Source organism: Mus caroli, chromosome 4 (genome assembly GCF_900094665.2).
Source record: "Mus caroli chromosome 4, CAROLI_EIJ_v1.1, whole genome shotgun sequence".
In the NCBI taxonomy this organism is placed as follows: Eukaryota; Metazoa; Chordata; class Mammalia; order Rodentia; family Muridae; genus Mus; species Mus caroli.
In genome coordinates this window covers 105549615-105562350 of record NC_034573.1, presented here as the reverse complement: position 1 = coordinate 105562350, position 12736 = coordinate 105549615, and the positions used below count along the sequence as shown (strand labels likewise).

At 41.8% G+C, this 12736-nt stretch overlaps 1 protein-coding gene across 1 annotated transcript in view; it reads left to right on the top strand.

Moving 5' to 3' along the window:
* The window catches only part of LOC110293095 (cytochrome P450 4X1), a 27182-nt gene extending 19616 nt beyond the window's left edge, over positions 1-7566 (top strand). Inside the window, exons 9-12 of the mRNA XM_021160868.2 lie at positions 2562-2695; positions 3814-3878; positions 5394-5476; positions 6631-7566. Coding sequence (XP_021016527.2) covers positions 2562-2695; positions 3814-3878; positions 5394-5476; positions 6631-6805 — 457 coding nt within the window. The 3' untranslated portion in view covers positions 6806-7566. The remainder of the gene's footprint in view (positions 1-2561; positions 2696-3813; positions 3879-5393; positions 5477-6630) is intronic.
* Positions 7567-12736: the final 5170 nt, after the last annotated feature.

Sequence of the window (12736 nt, the reverse complement as noted above, 5' to 3'; positions counted from 1 at the left end):
AGGGAAGGGAAGGGAAGGGAAGGGAAGGGAAGGGAAGGGAAGGGAAGGAACTTAATGTTGACTTTGCTTAGTCTTGATTGGTCTAAATTTGAAAACAGCCACTGAATCCTAGCCAGGTTGAGGGGGAAACACCCAGATGATCTGTTAACTATTCTCTCATTTAAGGAAAGAAAGGGGGAAATACTACAAAAAAAAAAAAACCCACATGTCCAAATATTTATTTTTCTATAATTATGTAAATATGTGTGTCTGTGTGCGGGGGTTATGCACATGAGTGCAGGTGATATTGAGTCTAGAAGAAGGTGTCAGATCCTCTGGATCTGGAGTGGTTGTAAGCCATCTGGCATGAGTGCTAGAAAATGAACACAAGTCCTTTGCAAGAGCAGCAAGCGCTCTTAACTGATGCGCCATCTCCAGACAAGAGCAACAAGCACTCCTAACTGATGAGCTATCTCCAGACAAGAGCAGGAAGCCCTCTTAACTGATAAACCATCTCCAGTCTCAGAACACATTTTGTTCAAAAACTCTATATTATACCTACTGTTTTCATTAATGAAATTTACATGTGGCATTCAGAAAACCTTAAGCAATTTCTTTGGCTCCTTGTCAGGCCACTTATATGTTGGTTTAACATATGAACATAACCAACATATTTCTATGTTGGTTATGTTCATATTGGAACAACAATATGAACTAACCAGTACCCCCTGAGCTTGTATCTCTAGCTGCATATGTATCAGAAGATGGCCTAGTCGGCCATCATTGAGAAGAGAGGCCCCTTGGTCTTGCAAACTTTATATGTCTCAGTATGGGGGAACGCCAGGGCCAAGAAGTGGGAGTGGATGGGTAGGGGAGTGGGGGGGAGGGTCTGGGGAACTTTTGGGATAGCATTTGAAATGTAAATGAAGAAAATACCTAATTTAAAAAGTGTTAAAATTTTTTAAAGATTTATTTATTACTTATTTTTATATGTAAGTACACCGTAGCTGTCTTCAGACACACTAGGAGAGGACATCAGATGTCATTACAGATGGTTGTGAGCAACCACGCGGTTGCTGGGATTTGAACTCAGGACCTTCGGAAGAGCAGTCAATGCTCTTAAACAATGAGCCATCTCTCCAGCCCCCTAAAATTCTTTTCTCAGGAAGTTGTATGTAAGTTCTGGGCCAGACTGTTCTATTCAGAGAGTTCCAGGCCATTGAGGACTACGTAGTGAGAACCTGTCTCAAAACAACAACCAAAATTCTACTTGCTTTTGCATTGATATGGACAAAGTTGTTTTTCTCAATTATGTAAGTGGCAGAGTAAACACAATTGCCTTTTATTTCCTGGCCTTGGTGGGAAAAGAATACAGAACTTAAATTTTACATTTTCACAAGGCCAACACCTACATTAATTTGTCAGAAAAGGAATGAGAAATGAGATTAGGCAAAATGACCAAATGTATGCAGTCATTTCTTGATCTCATTTGACTTGCTGTTATTCAAACAAACCCTTTCATCTTTTCCTGGTCTCACTTCAGACTTACTCTGTGGGAAGCGTTCTTTTCATCTCCAAGGCAAAAATCTTACAGAGTCTCATAGAGCCCTGTCTACTTACATCACAAGCCATTCTTGTGCCAGTTACTAGCCTGTCTAACCCAGGGCATCTCAAGTCATCATCCGCATGTCCATCCACTTGGAGCCTCTCCCTCCTTCCCACCTTGGCCCTGGAAACCAGTAGAGTGAGAAGGGTTTGTTGTTGGCTTCTCTTATTGACTAACCAGCTTGTCCCTACCCTGAGGTTCTGACCCTGTCAGAAATTATTGAATCCAGGATGAGAGGGAGAACAACTGGAATTACCATGTACATGCCAAAGGTTTGCCAAATACCTTTGTGTTCCTCCTTTCTCTCAACTGTTACATCTGCAAGCATATTGGGGACTTTTCTAGTAGTGACTCGTGAGGCAGGGGAACTCTGGACACAGTGCTTCTCCATCTGGTCTGCAGCTCTCCCTCCTCCGGTCAGTTCACTGATTCACCAGACATCCTGTGCAGCTCCACCTTGCTTCTGCTACTCCTCCCTGCCAGTCTATCTGCCCTGAGCCACTTGTCCTTCGTTCTGTGCTCCCCAAACTCCAGGGAGCACACGTCAGATCCTCTAAGTGATCCAAAGTAAGATGCCTTTAAGATGAGTAACACTCCACTCCATTTTCCAAGGTATTTCAACATTTCAACAATTCTCTTTAAATGATTTTTCTCTCTCTTAAACTTCTTTAGCCTCTTCTTCAGTCTTTAGCTGTTCCTTATACATTCTTGCTTTACATAAAGAGCTAAGGGTTGTAACACTGTTTTTCAGAAATCTTGTCATTCGGCATCTGGTATCTGTGTGTCTATCACCTTTAGGACTTCATTTGACATGGAAACAGGAAAGATTACACTTTAACATTGTGCTATACAAACCTAGACAAAAATCGCTTTATCCCAACAGTAATGCTTACCAGGAAAATAACTCAAATAGAGAACAACCAATGAAAAGTGGATTTAAAGTCTAAGTCACTTCCTCCCTCCTTTGTCCTCACAGGGAACAGCTGGATGAAATGTCATACACCACAATGTGCATCAAGGAGACACTCCGCTTGATTCCTCCTGTCCCATCCATCTCCAGGGAGCTCAGCAAACCCCTTACCCTCCCAGATGGACACTCACTGCCTACAGGTCTTCACATTCTTATCCTAAGCATGAGATCATGAAGGTCACAATGATGATAATAGGATTTAGAGCATTGGGGAATCTCTGGGTTGGAATTAAGCAGCTATTGAAAGCTCAGAGGATAATTCCTCAATCATATGTGAGCTACACTGACCTTCCTAAGTCACATAGCCAATTGGAGAGCTATTAGGTTCCAGCCTTACTTTAAGAACCCCAGCCAAGGGTTTCATCCATTATGGGACATTGTCTCTATGATAATATTTGTGAGACTGAGTGTGAGATCTACAGGACATGAGTATCATTATGTTAATGTGAGAAGGGGAGTCTCTCACCATATCAGCCTTAGAAGGAAATAATACTTCTCATTTCCCCCTTGGAATGTGATCTTAACAAACATGTGGTTAGTACTCTACAGTTTACAAGCACTCCTACAATATTTCTAACGTCTCCAAAAACCCATTGGGGATCCCATATATTCACAGAAGGTTAACAGACATGAAGCAAAGCTAGAACTCATAGAGAGCCTGTACTTGAAGTGCACATGTCTGGGTAGGGCACATAGGTGGCAGTAGGATCTCATGAGGCATTCTTCCACTGTGCTTTAGCATCACGTCAGCAGGAGAACTGAGGGCAACCCTTCAACCTCTGTAAGCTTGTTCACAAAACCATAATTATTTTGGATAAGAAAATGATGTTCAAGTTCCCTCTCCTTTGTCTTTTTTTTAATCACCAACCATATCAATATTTGCCCCCAATTCTCCACCTTTTATGAATGAACAATACCAAGAGAAATTAGCCACTGGTAGAATAACAGAACTGTCTCTATGAAGTGCTGTTTAGCTGTTAACAAATACTTAAGTAATTTCCAAACAAAGCAGAAAACTTAAACACAGTTTAGGGCTTTGGTAGGACACCAACAGCTTCTTAGGATAAAATAATGAATTAAATAAATGACTGCTTTGAAAATTGAAGTTTAAACCCAAGTTCATCTCCCCCTTGTCCTTCCCTGATGGAGTATTGGCACATAGCTCAGCAGGAGTCAGCTCTTTTCTCCTGGAAGAAAAGTGCTGTAGTGACAGAGAGCACACTACAGCAGCCTTTGCTCTGTTTCCCTTCTGTCTCAGGTATGACTGTGGTTCTTAGTATTTGGGGTCTCCACCACAACCCTGCTGTCTGGAACGACCCAAAGGTAAGAAGACTGTCTTCTATGGATTTGTTTCAGAGAGCGATGCCAAGTAAGTCATGTGCCCACAGTTAATCATGAAAATGGCTGTACCATGAAAGTAAACGACACTTGGCAAACAAACATAAAAGTCAGAAATGTGTAAAACTCACCCGATAACGATCCCATCCTCACCTCATATCCTTTATCTTTATTGGGATCTAAAAGACCTTAGTCCCACAATCTGTTCCCAACTGTCACTGTCTCTGTCTTACTCCCTCACCTGACAAGCTCTTCCAAACACCTGCAGGTGTGGGGGGGGGGGAGGATATCTGCAGGACTGTGACTGGTCAGCAGAGTAAATTGGGCAGCTCAGCCTCTCTTTTATTGTATGAAGCAATCAAGATCCTGGTGATACTGATAGCACATTGAAGTTGTTCAGCTCCAACACTCCATAAAGAAACTATTTGTGAAGATATGGGCAGAGTTTAGGGAAAGCAAATGAGAATGAATAGCTTTCAGAATCATTTATCTTTATCTAGACCTGATGGGCCCAGAAGGGAGGGTTACAGAACCTGGGGTGGAAAGAGTTAGGAGCTTGGGAGGAAACATCATATAAGCCAATGTAGTAGAGATATTGCCAACCTAAGATGGTCAGCAGGAAGGAGCCAATGAACATTCAACATCAACTCTCTGCAGCCACTCTTCAGATCCCCACCAATGCCTTGTATTATCAAAATCCAGTTGGAAACTGTAAGAGTCAGCTGCCCAGGGCCCAGAACAGGCTCAGATAAAGAGAAAAGAGGACAGGGACAGGCAAGGAGATTTGTAGCAAGCCTGACTTGATTTAATATTCTTGAAAACACAAGTACTAGTGTTTTCTTCTATGTAAACCACTGGGGCTTTAGATCTACCCTGTAGAATAGGAAGCTGGACCATTACGTCTAATTTGGGTTTGGCTTCTAAGTGTGTAAACTCTTGGACCAGCTAGCAGACAAGTCGAGCAAGAGCCAGAGAAGCCCTCCAGGACTATAGAGGCATTATTTATGTGACAACTGAGCAATTTGGCTAGTTGAAATTGTAATGAAGAGTTTGAAGGCAACTGTGTCTTCTCTCAAGATGAAATATTTTTGAAAAAGAGAGATGTGTACATTTCTCAAAAGTGAGATATTTCCCTATTTGTGTTGAGTGCATGATAAACTTTTGTTAAATAAAATCAATTATTAAAATTAATGTTGTCAAAAAGGCCAGGTAGTAGTGGTGCCTTTAATCCCAGTACTTGGGAGGCAGAGGCAGGTGGATCTCTGTAAGTCTGAAGCCAGCCTGATCTACAGAGCAAGTTCCAGGACAGCCAGGGCTACACAGAGAAACCATCTCTGGGGTAAAAAACAAAAGAACAAAAACAAAATGTAATGTTGTCTTCTTAGCATGTGGCCAGCAGAATGTTTTAAACTGCTTCTCTGGTCAGTGTTTTTGTTGACCATCAGTAAGTAGCACCTTTAAATGTGCTGTTGGCAAGACAAAGTTGTCTTCTCGTTTCAGGTCTTTGACCCCTTGAGATTCACTAAGGAGAATTCTGATCAGAGACACCCCTGTGCCTTCCTACCATTCTCCAGTGGTCCAAGGTGAGATGAACTTAAAGCTGTTGAAAATTTGCACAAAAAGCTCCATAAATTTCTCCCCAGAACCTATCTCTTCACAAAGAACAATGCCTCTTTCTCTCATGGCCCATGTGAGTCAAGGCTCAGGAAGCAATCTTGCAGTATAAATATTGCTCACGGGCTCAATGTCACCTCCCCTTATAGGAGAGATATGTTGTGAGTGACTCCAGCTACCACCTACTTCAGGGAGGACATCGCATCAGAACCTCCAAGTCCGCATTCTTGCAGGGAATGACATAAACATAAAGCCCAACCGTTTCAATGATATTTGGTATGAAAGCTCTGCTTTACTGTTGTGTGGTATAAGAGCCCTTTTTTGCTAGGAAGAAGAAACACAAACACATCTACTCACTCCAGAAAGATTATCCCTAACAGACCAAAATAAAGACTGTATTAGAGTCTACTTTGGTGAGACACCATGGTCAAGACAACTTATAGAAGGAGTTTAGTGGGAGCTTACAGAGTCAGAGGGTGAAATCATGACTGTCATAAAGGGAAGCAAGGCAGCAGGCATGCAGGTGTTACGCTAGAGCAGTAGCTGAGAGCTAAAATCTGATTTACAAGCACCAGGCAGAGAGAGAGAGAGAGAGAGAGAGAGAGAGAGAGAGAGAGAGAGAGAGAGAGAGAGAACTGGGAATGGCTAGGCTTTTAGAACATCCCAGAGCAACACATCCTTCAACAAGACACACTTCCTAATTCTTCTCATACTGTTCCATCAACTGTGGACCAAATATTCAAACATAAGATCCTACTGGGGAGCATTTCCATTCAAACCACCACAAGCTGCATCACCCAAAAGCCCAAACCAGCACAAGTGACTGTTCACAAAGTTACCACTCTGGAGCTCTCTGCACAACTTGTAGGCATCTGGATATGTCTGAGAGGACTCTGGGTAGCACAGCTGGTCAGTCTCTTTCCCAGCAGTTCTTTACTGCTTCTGTAACTCTGGGAAGAGCCCTCATGAAACTCCCAAGTCATGGCTTGTCTAGACACAGACATAAGTCCTTTTCCCTTCCTCCTGCAAAGAATGTTTCAATCAGAGGAAACTGCTAAGCAGCTGTGGACTCCAGACTTATTATTCTAGAAACTTACCCCTCTCTCTCCCTTGGTGTCTACAGGAACTGCATCGGGCAGCAGTTTGCCATGCTGGAGCTAAAGGTGGCCATTGCCTTGATTCTGCTCCACTTCCAAGTAGCTCCAGACCTCACCAGGCCTCCTGCCTTCTCCAGCCACACTGTCCTCAGACCCAAGCATGGAATCTATTTGCACCTGAAGAAACTCCTTGAATGTTAGATACTAAAAGAAATGGTGAAATTTCTGTTTGTTGTTAAGTTAAATTTACAGCCCATGGTCCAGGCAAGTGGAAAAGAATCTAAGACTGATAAAAGCCTTGGAGGACTGTGGGTTGGAGCATTTCTACAGCTGCACATTACCCAAAGATGTTTTCAGGTAACACATGTGACCCTGGATAAGTATAACTTGGAGAGACTGTCAAATTATTTTCTAATGGTTATTACCAACTTTATCTGAAGTGGGAATTTCTGAGTTCACTGGAGACTTGGTTATGCCATGGGATGTTTTTCTGGAAGCTGTCTTATGAGAGGTTGTTTGGCTGAGAACAGACACGTGGTGTTCTTCTGGAAGCTGCCTGGTGAAAGGCATGGGGTGTTTTGCTGAAGGCGATGCTTAAGAGGATACATGATGTTTGGAAAGAGTGTACGTATAACCCAACAGACATTGAGCAACTCTGGCATTGGTTCACCTTGCTTTCCTCACTGATCTTTACTTGTCAGGACTCCGTAGAGAGAAACTCAGCCAAGAGCTTCAGGTGGTGTTCCAGCTGCTTCTTGCTGCTTCAGGGGACTCAATTCAGTTTCTTCTGGATCAAGCTGCTGCTTATTCATGTTTGGTGTTTTGCTAGTGGACTGGTATGCTAACAATTAAGATTGGAATCACCTCAAAGAACTACTTCTAAACTGCTACTAGGTCCATGTCCTCCTTGTCCTATTAACCATCTTCCTTCCCCACCTTTGGTCTGTGGGGTATAAGGGAGGTTGAAGCATTAAGAATCTTTTTTTTTTAAGATTTATTTATTTATTATATGTAAGTACACTGTAGCTGTCTTCAGAAACTCCAGAAGAGGGCGCCAGATCTCGTTACGGATGGTTGTGAGCCACCATGTGGTTGCTGGGATTTGAACTCTGGACCTTCGGAAGAGCAGTCGGGTGCTCTTACCCACTGAGCCATCTCACCAGCCCCAAGAATCTTTATTAAAGTAGGCTATGAAAAATCTAAGCCTACACCTAGTGATGATTTTCTGTTTGTTTTTTATTGTTTGTGGAATTATACAAGTAACAGGATTTGTACTAAATGAAAAACATTTCCAGCAGTAGGAGGTATTCATAAAATCCCACCTCACCAGGGCTACTGCCCTGACAGAGTCTACTGCTTTCCCTAAAAACAGAATTGATATGCATTCTTCCTGACTCTTTCCTGCATAAATAATGTGTGTGGGAGCTTTTAGATGTGTGATCATATTTGTATTGTTCTTTTTTTCTCACATAATTAAAAAATTACCCTAATCCACCTTATTATAAGGTTGAGATATATGAGTGTTCTATGATTTGTTTCAAAATATTTCTATTATTGGATAATTAAATTAGTTATAATTTTTAATTGTATTTATTTACTCTCTCTCTGTGTGTGTGTGTGTGTGTGTGTGTGTGTGTGTGTGTGTGTGTGTGTGTGTGTGTGTGTGAGCACGCGCATGCATGTGTACTCAGGTCTACATGTGTACCCAGGTGTATATTCACGTGTATGTAGAAGCATATAGAGGCCAGAGGCAAACCTCAAGTATCATTTTTCAGGTTTCATCTGCCATGCTTTTTCAGACAGGATCTCTTACTAGCCCAAAGCTCACCCAGTAGGTTTGGCTAGATGGCTACTGAGCCCCATGATCTGCCTGTCTTTACCACCCCAGCTCTGGGATTACAAGCATGTACCACTCCCCACCCCCATGCCTCACTGTTTCCACATGGGATCTAAACCCAAGTCCTCAGGTTTGCAAAGCAAGATTTTACCTATTGAGCTACCTACCTAGTGCCTATCTTTATGGAGACAACACTATCTTTATTTTTGTATGATGTTTTTTCTTAGTTATCCATAGATTCTTCATATATTATGGTTAATAAGTCTTGCTTATAACTTTTCTTTGTAATATTTCAGATTCTTTTACTCTTATTAGCTTGTAGGTATGGTTCTTTTACATATGAAATGCTTTGATTTTAATGATGTCAGATTTGTATACACACTTTTCTTTATGGTTTCTTGGTTTTGAATCTTGAATAAGAATGTCTAAATTTGCTGGGCATGGTAGCACACGCCTTTAATCCCAGCACTCAGGAGGCAGAGGCAGGCAGATTTCTGAGTTTGAGGCCAGCCTGGTCTACAAAGTGAGTTCCAGGACAGCCAGGGCTATACAGAGAAACCCTGTCTCGAAAAACAAAACAAAACAAAAAGAATGTCTAAACTTACACTACTACAAAAATATTCTACTTACATTTCTGTTGCTAACTACTCTTATGAAGCCTAAATGGGAACTAAATTCATCACTCATTGGAACCTAATCAGAAATTAGATTGGTTTTTGTTTTTTTTTTGTTTTTTTTTTTGTTTTTTTTTAAGATTTATTTATTTATTATATGTAAGTACACTGTAGCTGTCNTCAGANACTCCAGAAGAGGGCGCCAGATCTCGTTACGGATGGTTGTGAGCCACCATGTGGTTGCTGGGATTTGAACTCTGGACCTTTGGAAGAGCAGTCGGGTGCTCTTACCCACTGAGCCATCTCACCAGCCCCCCAGAAATTAGATTGGTTTTTAAATATAGAGGAAACCCTTTGAAGGGTTTTCAACCAAAGATAGAACTAGAGTGAACTGCACTTTAAAAAGGTTTTCTGGGTGTAGTGATGCATACTTATAAACCCATCACTTGAAAGGCTAAAGCAAAAGAATAATAAGTTCAAGACCAGCCTGGACTACAGAGAAAGGGGGGGGGGTGGATGTGTGTCAAAAGAAAGAGACTCTGGGGGGGGGGAGAGAAAGGAGGGGGGTTACATCTGTTGCATGGATAATGAACAAATTATTGATAGGATAGAGTGGGGCAGAAGGAGAAACCAGAAGAAATGTATGTACACAATTAGAATGCTAGGTCACAGATAAGAATAGATGCTGCATGCTTAGCTGTTGGAAAAGATACCGTGGTCATGAAGGTGGTTTTCCTAGGAGAAGGCTCATCCATTGCTGACCCCTGAGATTTGACTTGTAGTTGAGAATTGTGTTCATGTTCTCCCCTGAATTAAAAGAAAAAAAAGTAAAAAGTAGATGGTGCTTGCAAAGGGTGGTGGCAGTGGACTGTAGGAGAAATGAACATGGAAGTGACTTTGATGGCATTTAAAAGAGTAAAGAGAACTTGTGGATTGGCTGGACGTGTGAATAAAGAGGCAGAATCTAAGATTCGAGAAACTGACCACAGTCATTCTGTCCAATTACAGGAAGACTTTAGAGAGCCATCCTTCTCTCACCAGCTGACCATCAGTCCCTTTTCTGAAAATTTTAATTATGGGGACTATGGGGAAATCAGTCAAAGATGTTAATAAACGTGGCAACCTATTGCAGGGAGGGATGACGTATGGAGCCAAAATTCCCTTCATCAAACAGAAAATCTACCATCTCAGAATTAATAAAAGCCATATCCTACTAATAGTATATGAAGAGATAAAGAAATGTAGCCTCAAATACCAAATCTCCCTACAGACGCAGCTGAGAGGTTCACACAACTGTAACATGCTCTTGCTTTCCTGTCGTCTCCTCTGTGCCCATATGCAAAGCTGCAGAAGCCCGAAGCTATGCATACCTGAGGAACAATCCCCTTGCTTCACTGTGTAATTGGTACTTAGCCAAGTAAGGCTAAGTAGGAGCTTCACTAATTACAACAACTATGGCCATGAGTGCTTGAGTTAGTCCGTAACTTACATCAGTGAAGATCCCCGAGGCTTCATTTACAAGCTAACCTGTAGCCTGGTGGAAAATTGGGTCGTTCTTGATTAAGGAGTTCTACAAGCTGTGATAGCATGTGATCAGCACTGCCCCAGATACTGGTTCTGTTTTAAAGGCTCCATCACAGTCCATGCTCACACTACAATCTGTTTATAGCAGACATGACTCAGCATCCCTGCCACATCCTTTGTCTTCTCCTACATAAATAGAATTCTTAGCTGGGCACATAGCTGCCCACTACAGAGTATATTCTCTGTCTCTGTCTCTGTCTCTGTCTCTGTCTCTGTCTCTCTCTTTCTGTGTGTGTGTGTGTGTGTCTTTTTTCTGTCTCTATCTTTCTCCCTCTGTCTCTATCTCTGTCCCTCTGTGTCTGTCTGTCTCTGTGTGTCCGTGTCCCCCCTCCTTCTCTGCATGTGTGTGCACATGCAAGTGCCTGTATATGTGTAGGCCAAAGACCAACACTGAGAATCTTTTTCAATCACTCTCCAGCTTATTTTTTTGAGACAGGATCTCTCATTGAGCCTGGAGCTTACCCATTCAGCTAAGCTACTCAGAAAGCCCCAGGGTTTGTCTAGTGCACAAGGCGCAGTGCCCAGCTTTTCACATGGATGCTAAAGATCCAAACTCATCAGGAAGCACTTTACCAACTGAGTCACCTCCCCAGCCTGATCTGTCAGTGAATCCCATCATGCTTTTAAATGTTGAACTATGAACAGAAGTAATGTAGTCTATTTCAGGCTAACATCATCCAAAGGAAAGGTGTGTGCCCTCCGTGTCCTGTTTATTTCCTTATTGAAGACAGATGTGGTAACAGAACCTAGAGCCACTAACTTATATTACTACCTGAAAGTTGTGTGTTAAAGATGACAGAACAAGACAGACAGACAGACAATGCATAGAGCAAAGCACCCCTCTAGCTCTAGGCCATCTGCCTCCTCAAGACTTCAGTGTGAAAGACAATAAATTGTCTTATTGAGACCTTACTGTTATAGGCCATTAGCTACATGAACAATGCTTTCCTTTACATCTCTCCAGATAATCAAGAGCTCTATGCTTTGCTTCAAAGCTTTTTAGATGTCTAACTATTTGTCAAAACTTTGGTGTTAAAATCAGCTCCAGAAAAGAATGGGGTGACTTCCATATCCAAACAGCCACTCCCAAACCAGGACTGGCATAAGCGAACATAGACATATTAAAGGAGCCACAGAGGCCTGAAGAAAATTCCATGACACATTGCTCTCCACCCCCACCCAACACTGATGCTCAGTTTCTTTCTTTCTTTCTTTCTTTCTTTCTTTCTTTCTTTCTTTTCTTTTCTTTTTTTTTTTTTTTTAATGCTCAGTTTCTTAAGCACTGGTCTTGGTTTTGCCATGTGGATTAGCACACCCCACAAAGCTGCAGATCATGTCATCTTTTACACTTTATCTTCTTTAAATCATGCATCTTTTAATAAAAATAAAGAAATCATGACTCTAGCTCTTGGAATCTTGTACACAAAAGCACAGAAACACACTTTCTCTATGATTTAATGGCATTGGCCAATCTGAGAGCCCATGCCTAGACCTCACTGAAAGTCTTTCTCAAGTTTAGTGAAAAATGGCCAAAATTAGTAATGAACCCATTTGTTTGGGGATAGAGGTAAGTTATTTCACCCTTAGGCACTTCTGTCTCAAAATAATCTCAGAACACAAACACATAACTTTTACCTCCTGGTAGAAATTTTAAAATGTAATCAATTACATATAATTTCTTATAATTTCTATATAATATATGGTTGGTTTTCAGACTCCTTTGCCATTATTATTCTATAATAATGTTATTATAAAATATAGTGTGTATATTCCCCCTTGTAAGTGGAGCAGTAAAATGTTTCTGCCAATCTTTTCTAAAATATTTTCTATTAAGAGGGTTGGCCCAGTGGGTCAGGGGATACAACGGTTGCCTAACTAGCACAAGGCCCTGAGTTCAGTCCTCAGCACTAAAAACAAAAAGTGTGGAGAGCCGTGCATGCCGCGAGCAATCGCCATTATAAGATGGCGCTGGCCTCCGCTGTGCCTAACTAGTAAACAAGCCTTGTACGCAGGTGCGAGAGTGAACTCACTCCTAGTCACTGCCCATTCTCGGGGCGTAATAGTGGGGTGATGGGCAAGCAACAAATCAGGAGCTGA